The sequence below is a fragment of the Rhodofomes roseus genome (genome assembly GCF_022264815.1).
Source record: "Rhodofomes roseus strain CIRM-BRFM 1785 chromosome Unknown C8Q71scaffold_34, whole genome shotgun sequence".
NCBI classification, from domain to species: Eukaryota; Fungi; Basidiomycota; class Agaricomycetes; order Polyporales; family Fomitopsidaceae; genus Rhodofomes; species Rhodofomes roseus.
The window spans coordinates 401,204-409,454 of NW_025952990.1; the positions used below are offsets into that span (position 1 = coordinate 401,204).

At 52.3% G+C, this 8,251-nt stretch overlaps 1 protein-coding gene across 1 annotated transcript; it reads left to right on the forward strand.

The window, feature by feature from the left end:
* Positions 1–5,232: 5,232 nt before the first annotated feature.
* C8Q71DRAFT_727813 (uncharacterized protein) lies at positions 5,233–8,204 on the forward strand (the record flags this gene model as incomplete). Its single annotated transcript, XM_047921900.1, has 10 exons — positions 5,233–5,292; positions 5,314–5,628; positions 5,733–5,910; positions 5,953–6,138; positions 6,189–6,707; positions 6,738–6,994; positions 7,043–7,300; positions 7,351–7,782; positions 7,809–7,874; positions 8,004–8,204. Coding segments are annotated over 10 exons (2,472 nt in total), but the record flags the coding sequence as incomplete, so codon positions are not given.
* Positions 8,205–8,251: the final 47 nt, after the last annotated feature.

The following is an 8,251-nucleotide window of genomic DNA, read 5'->3' on the forward strand; positions in this document are numbered from 1 at the left end:
ACGAGCATCGCAAACCCGTGGCTTCGCCACGGGTTTACGGGGCAATTTCTTCATTCAGTGCTTCATGTAACTTTTAAGATTTCATGCTTATGCAATGCCAGACCTGGGCTTTGCCTCAGGTATGATGGTCGTTATCGCGGAAAAATACTTACAGTGAGAACTTAGTTGTCGCGTAAGACTTACCACTTAGTTGACACGTGAACCGTACCCTTTGGACATAAATTCATGCCGTTTCGTGCACTTGGTCTCTACAATCATGCATATATTTCTTGTCTAGTCACTAATACTGTATATAGTTTGCAGTGAGACACACCCGTTGTCTGCTCACCTAGAATGCCAAAGTCCGCTTCGGCAGCTGATCAATTGCCTAATGCGGAATCATCAGCCAGTTGTGGCAACTTTGTCTACGTGCACTGCGGCTGTCCATTGCATGACATGGATAGCACGAACCCCGGAAGCCCGATCATCATATTATAGACTCGGAGCTGTGAAATCCCTTTTCATACTCCATAGCCCCCCTTATTGACGAGACGCATCAGGAAACCCACCCCACGCGAATTTGCGCGAATTTGCGCAAATTTGCATCAATTTCCTGGACAGCCCATTACCTTGACCCCCCCTGTCAATTCACTCTAATTTGCGCAAGTTGCTCGCAAAAACAGTGTAACTTTTGAGGACAAACAGAGCACATAACGATTCAGACTCACGTCATTTTGACGGTATTTACTGGACAATAGCAAACTTTGTGCTACACTTTTACCGCTCATAGATCTATATCCATACCGGCAGTCGACGGGTCAACAAACTGTTGAACTTCCGAGTTTTCAGTGTTCTTATCTTATCAGTTATGTACGGATATGGACTTATGTTCTGCGATGTCAGATTACATACGTTCTTTGATGGACTTTGCCTAGATTACGTCATGTGACTTTAGTCCGGATCATTCCATGATATTCCACGACATTCCTTGATGTTCCATGACGTTCCATATCATTCCTTGATGTCCCATCACGTCCTATATCACTCTTTGATGTTCTATCATGTCTCATATTATTCCTGATGTTCCATCACGTTTCATATATCTCTCCACATCAAACTCCGAGTTTTGGCTTACTCATGCTGCTTACCAGCTTACTCATATCCCCAAAACCTCGGACTTAGTGCTTACTGATGAACCACTGATACAGCATGTGACCTGTATCAAATGTGTATATATACTGGGCTGGTTTGCCCTGTAATGATAACGATCCTTCGTCCTCTCCTCTGCCTGCCAGCATAGGATCTTCCCTTTGGGACTGGTCTGTTCACTCACTCATTAGTCCTTCATTGCCACTGGGCTTACTAAGCCTAAAACCTCTTTCTTTAACAGGTTATGAGCCCTGCACTCTGATTCTTTAATCACCTGCACCCCTCTTTGCGCGCTCCAAAGCCCAACTCTTGAAAGAGTGAGTTGGCAATTTTTGTCCTTTGTTGGACTATTTTTAAGTCGCTGCATGACATAGTGCCGAAGGCCTTGTCTGAGCGCATCTCTAGGGCAGCCCGAAAAGGCAATTACGAAATTTATCATCCGTCTCGTCGTGAGAGAAACGACGTTGACGAAGACGACTCTAACGTCATCGCCGTACGTCATCGGCATTTGTACGGTCATCTACCCGTCCGTCGCCAGATCGACATCATCCTCGCTCCTACCCCTCGTCGCCGCCGCCAAGCCTCTGGCCGCGTAGACACGTCCATTCCTCCCAAGGAGTCCTGCCGCACCTCGCCGGAGCAGCACCTCTTGTATTTGCAGAAGAAAGCGGACGTTGCCGAAACTCTCGCCGAGACACGCCGAGCCGAACTCGCTGCTGCTCGTGCCGCTAGTGCCGCTGCTGCCGAGACCAAGGCTTCGCTCATTGAGCGTCTTAGCGGAGAAACTCCCATCGTTCCCACGGCTCTAAAGCCTATCTTCCTGTTCGACTTCCGCAAGAAGTCCACCGCTGACAAAGTCGAGATCCTGTGCAAGCGTCTCCTTGCCGTCCAGAAGCGCCTTCAGCCCCTCTATCGCCACCGTAACCGCCTCTACGCCCGTCTTCCCTTGTTGGATAACTTGGACGATTTTGGCAGGCGTTTCAACTGGGTGCTGACGAATATCGAGGAGGAAGGAACCACGTGGTCTGCAGTCGAATTGAACGACATCTGTTCTGTCTGCGAGCTGATTGCGAAGATTTCCTTCATAAATCTTAGCCAGAATTTCGGCAGCATTATCAAGGACGTAGGGGACTTGTACAAGAACAACTACTTGTACTGGGTAGATAAGCGATTGTAGTCGCATTTTTTCTGTATATCTTCGTCCCTAGAATTTAAGCATCACACTGTGGCTTCGTCTCAAGAAGAGACATTTGACCAAGACTCAAATAGTGAAGCATCGAACGGAGTAATTCCACCGTACGATTGCACCGACCATCATCATCTCTACGACTACGAGGAGAACTTCGATTATCATTTCGACGTCGAAGAAGATCAGTGGATTAACTGCGACGACGCTAGTTGCCCACATCGCTACGATCAACCTCTAGGTCCAGTTCCAGAAGGATTTTCAACTGGAATATCGGTCGCTCCTTGGCAGGAGAATTTCCTATTTGCTAGTGAATTTTCGGAGTTACCTCCATATCCTGAACACCTAGTCCCGCTCCCAGAGTCGAGACCTCAATCTCCATTCTTCGAGGAATTACCCTTCGAAGTTTTTACCCCAGAACTACCATCCGTCTCACAAGACGAATTTATCCTCCTATCCGCAACCATGGGTGACGTCAAGCCTGACAATGTCCCCAAGCTTTCCTCAGCGTCCCAATACGCTGATTGGTCAGCCGCCATGCGCGGCTATTTGGTTTTTATCCAAGCCTGGCCCGCCGTTATTGCAACTGGCACACCCGCAGCGGACTTCGCCACTCAGAATGCCCGTGCCCAGGGTGTTCTATTTATGAGAACCGATCGCTCGATGCATCATCTGCTCGAGAAAGACACCGGTGATCTCAAGGATGCGAAGGACATGTGGAACTCGCTCAAAACCGCTTTTGGCACCCCCGACACGGCATACGTCTGGTCTCTCTTCCAGTCGTTAATCAAATCTCCGGAAATGTCTGACTCCAAGCCAATGCAGGATCAGATCAACAAGCTGGTTACCCGGCTCAAGGAGATTAGTGGTGGCGGAATTACGCTTGGTGACTCGACTCAGGCTCTTCTCCTTCTGTCGAAGCTGCCAGAGTCATACCAGTCGATGATCTCTGCGCTCCTAGCGACGCAGACCCTCAAAGATCTAAAGGTCGACTCGGTCCAGAGCAAAATTCTCGCCGAGGAATCACTTCGCCGGTCCGGTATGGGACAGTCTGCGTCTAAGATGTCCCAGGTCAAGCATAAATCCAAGGACCCCTGCGATCACTGCGGTGGGGCCCATGGTAGCGAGAATTGTTGGACCAAGTACCCGCATCTCCGCCCACAGAATAAAGGTGGCGGAAAGGGGAAGAACAACAAGGGCAAGGGCAAGGGCAAAGGAAAGGGAAAGAACGGAGGAAATGGTCAATCTAGTTCTGGTACTTCTAACACTGCATCTGCGTCGGACTCTTCGAATGTTGTAACTGTAGAATCCTCCTCGTCGTCTGCGAATACTATGACTGCTTCTTGGTATACTGCGGCTAACACCGCATCAGGAAGAACGACTGATTGGATTATGGATTCTGGTGCATCCAAGACGATCACCAACGACATGGCTGATTTTTGGGATTACACTCCTTACGAGGAGCCCATGATTTTTAGCACAGCCGGCAAGAGTAAGATTGCAGCTTACGGTGAAGGCACTATCAAAGGCGTTGTGCATGTTGAAGGGAAACATATTGTGGTTAGGTTAGGTTAGGGTTATGAGTCGATTTCGACACCCTAGGTTGGTCTAGGTTGGTCAAAAAACCTAAGCCTAGCAGGCACCTAGCCCTCTTCCATTGCACACCACAGCAATGCATGTGAACATCAATCATGCCGCACACGATGTGCAGCACACACAATGCATGCCGCAATGACAAATGCTGTGCGACGTGGGCGCGCCTTGCGCTGCGCGATCTGCACGACTCCGTGCCGCGCGACAAATGTGCGTCATTGCCGTACATGTGCACGGCCCTCCTTTGCAAACCCACCATGTGCGACGTGGGCGCGCCTTGCGCTGCGCGATCTGCACAACTCCATGCCGCGCGACAAATGTGCGTCATTGCCGTACGTGCGCCTGCCACTCCTTTGTCGTGCTCACTGTCGGGCCCGCAATCATGCTTGCAGTATAGCAGACGATGCGCTACTCAATTGTGAATACAGTAGCACAGAAACGAGCGGTCGCACATTACTTCTTGCTAGTTACAGTCGTTGCCTTCATGGCCGCTGACTGATGAGTAGCCCAGACATGACCTGGTGCAGAATTTGGACCAGACAACTGATCGGTTTCTTCATACTGTGAAACAGTCCAGAAGACTGTTTCACAGTATGAAGAAACCGATCAGTTGTCTGATCCAAATTCTGCACCAGGTCATGTCTGGGCTACTCATCAGTCAGCGGCCATGAAGTAGGGCTTGATCATTTTAGGTGTGTCAGTCGCACATTCACCTGGTAGCATGCACCTTAAGGGTGTGCGCCATTATCGTACACTGTCGGTGGAGCAGCTGGGTGGTTTGGGTTGCATTGCGATTGTGCTGACTGGTTTCATCATAATTTGAGCCAACGCGACATTGCGATTACCACGATCGACCTTGATGGAGGACCCTCCTGCAAGCTAGGACATTGTCGCACAGGGAAAACAGCGCTGTAACGCTTGTGCGATTGGCAGATGACTCGGTCGCAGGCCAACTGCGCGGTGTGCGGCATTATCGTACACCGTCTGGGGAAAGACCATGTGGGGTGGTTCGGTATGCATTGCGATTCCAACAGACGGGAGTCATATTGATTTGGACCGATACATCTCGATCGCCGGGATCGCCCGCCGGCGGGGCGGGTGCCTTGTTTTGGCACAATCTGGCGGGTTGAACTTTCCTGGCTAATGCACCATCCCGTGGGGAGAACGTTCAGCTCATGGTGCCTTGGAGTTTGCCCAGATGTTGTTTTCAAAGTTTAGCCGGTTCTGTCTATATGAACCCCCTGTCTCAGCGCAGAGTCACCCTCCCCTCCCCCCTCTCCTCTTTCCCCTCATTGCCTCACGCCCTCAGTTTGCAGCGCACAGACATGGCGCCATGGACGTCGTCTCAGACGTTCTTCGACGTGATGGTGTCGCAAACCGACTTGGTGAGCCGGGGTGCGTGGCAGATTCTTACGCGGTCGGACAGCGGTCTGCCCTGGGAAGATGGTCATGTCCCTACGACGTGGCTTGAGGGCCATCAACCCAAGCTCGCCAAAGTGAGGTCGTTTGTGTCGCGCTACAAGGCGATCAGCACCGAGATGGCGAAGCGCGACGCGCTGAGGACAAAGGCAGACAGTGACAGCGAAGGTCGCACTGCGGTGCTTGGCTGGATTGACCGTCAGCAGAAGACCAAGTGGGACGTCCGTGCACGTATTCTGGATGTCCTCGAGGAGTACGACTATTCACCATACCAGTGTATGCGCACACTTGGTGCCAAAGAGGTAAGTGCGATTCAATGCGACATAGGACTACCGTAGTCGCTAACAAGTTTCTGTCGCAGCTGGGAACTGCCGATGAATGCGCTGTGTACACTGTGACCTCGCAGATCGTCGGAGAGTTGTTCGGCGATGACGCCGTGCGTAACGGAACGCATCCTGAGCCATGGGCGCACAGCGCCGTTCGCCGGCTCATCCAGATCATGTGGAAGACCGAGAGGACGCGAATCAAGCGGGAGATCAATTCTTTGGAGGCCTTTGCGGAGAAGGTGAACGAGAAATGGGAGGGTAAGTCATGTTTCGTGTACGGTGTTGCTGTGCTCACGGCAGCGACAGCCGTGCAGTCGAAGAAGAACTTCAACGTCGCAGTGAAGGCGTACGCGAAGCAGCTTGCTGAGAAGGTCGAACTTGTGAAGAAGATCGACAACCCGCTCGTAACCCCCAACTGGAAAGGTCACATCGAGAAGGTGGAAAGGATTTGCGAGCAACTTGCTGATCGGTCGCAGGCAGTGAAAGGTATGCAATTTATGCGATTGCGCTCGTCGCATAGCTCATATTGTTTGCAGGCCTTCCGAAGACTGTCATCGAAGCCATTCAGCAGCTCGCGACCGAGGAAGAAGTGCAAGAGTTGCAGCTGAGCATCTCGCAGCTACTCGAGAAGGTCGATCCTGATCAGGATGAGGAGTTTGCGTTCGCTGGCAGCAATATCGCAAACGAAGGCTGGAATTCAGGTGTCGAACATTACCAACAGTGCACGCTGGACGAGGTCTGGGCCATGCTCGGTCGAGGTACCGAGAAGACCATCCCGTTTTTCAACACGGTCGAAGCGACGGAGAGTGGAGCGGATCCGTGGTCGGTGCAAGGGATCTTGGCTCTCCAGGACGGTCCAACACAGCCTCTTGTGCCGCACTGGCACCAACTGGTTGGGATCTTGAAGATGCTCGACAATTTCCTCGCTGGGAAGCCGATCCTGCTTGTGGATGGAGTCGGAGTCGGAAAGACGATGCAGGTCGTTGGCGTGATCTGCTTCCTTGCGTTTTTCCATGATCACTTTGAGCGCAATGGATACTTCCCCGGAAAGTACAGTAAGTGAGGTCACGACACGGTCCTTGCAGTCGCTCACAGGCCGTTGTCAGAAACGACCACGTTCAAGGGAAACGGGAACATTCCCAACGCACCCCATCTCATTGTCGTCCCCGTCTCCCTTGAGTATCAATTCCGACTCGAGATCCATCGCTATGTGCAGGCGAAGACGTTCGACATGATGTCATACTCGTCGATTATTCGCGGCGAGAAGAGCGAGAAGTTTTGGACCATTGTCAACAACTTCAAACAGGCTCCCATTCGGCAGATCATCCTGGCGACCAATCCGGTAAGCGTGCGACTGACAGTCTGAAACGCGTCACTAATTGTGTTGCAGGCTGTGGCCAAGGACGGGTCGTCAATCTACAACAAGTGCACGAATCCAAAGTGGGGCCCTGGAACACAGAAAAAGGGCCCCGCGTTTGAGGCCGACAAGGCGAGCTCGGTGTTCAGTCGCCAATGGTGTCTCATGATCTGCGACGAGATCCACGACCATCGCAAGACGAACAACACCTTTCGTGCGATTCGCATTCTTCGGGACCAAGTCGGCGGGGTGATCGGCATGTCTGCGACGCCCACCATTACCACGCCAATGGTAATGTCTGCCATGTCATAGTAGACAGACCTGTACTGACTTGCACGCAGGACCTTGTCATGATCGGCAGGCTGCTTGGAGTACCTCTCTGCGGCGACCAGTATACCGACGTGCTCAACGCGCACAACAGAGCACTCAATCGCGCCATGAGCAACGACCGTGCCGAGCGTGCTGTGGAAGGCGACCTCGCCCGGCTTGCCGCGGTCAAGGGAGAGGGCGACTCCATGGAGGTCTCACTTAGCCAGACCGCCACTGTGGTGATGCAGATCACGGCCGATCTACACATGCGATTCGCCGACCAGGTCCTTCATCGCACAGTCAACTCGATAGACTGGGAAGGCAAGCCCATCAGTGGACTCCCGCCCGCGCATGACATCGCACTCCTGCTGCGACTGTCCATAATCGAGGAGCAGGTGCTCAACGATGTCACGACCGAGGCTGGAGAGGCCATGGAAGGCAGCAGGAAGGCTGAGGCAAGCAAGGTGTGTTCCAATTCACTATTCTACAGTGCGACTTGAGCGTCATTGCCGTATACACACCGGTCCAACCTGGTCCAAGTCGTGTGGGTTGCATGGTGAGACGTGGGTATGCGGCAATGACGCATGCCACTCTGTGCGACTGCCAGTGTGCGTCTGTCCAACTGCGCTGATGGTATGCGACAATGCCGCATGCACGCTTGTCGGACATGGCACGTTACCTGTAGCCAAGAGCCAGGGGACGGGCGCATGCGACATTGTCGCGTAATCGCGATTGCGACAGCCATTTTTCACACAACTTCAGTAAGACCGCGATGTTACTATATGTACTCACACCTATCCAGGCCTTTTACATCGACCTTCGGCGGGCGATGTTTCACATCTCCCTCTCCAAGAGTGCGCCGGAGAACATCACCATTCCTGAGACCGTCAAAGACTTTGAAGCGATGCCCACTGCAAAGCTCCGCGCGCTGCA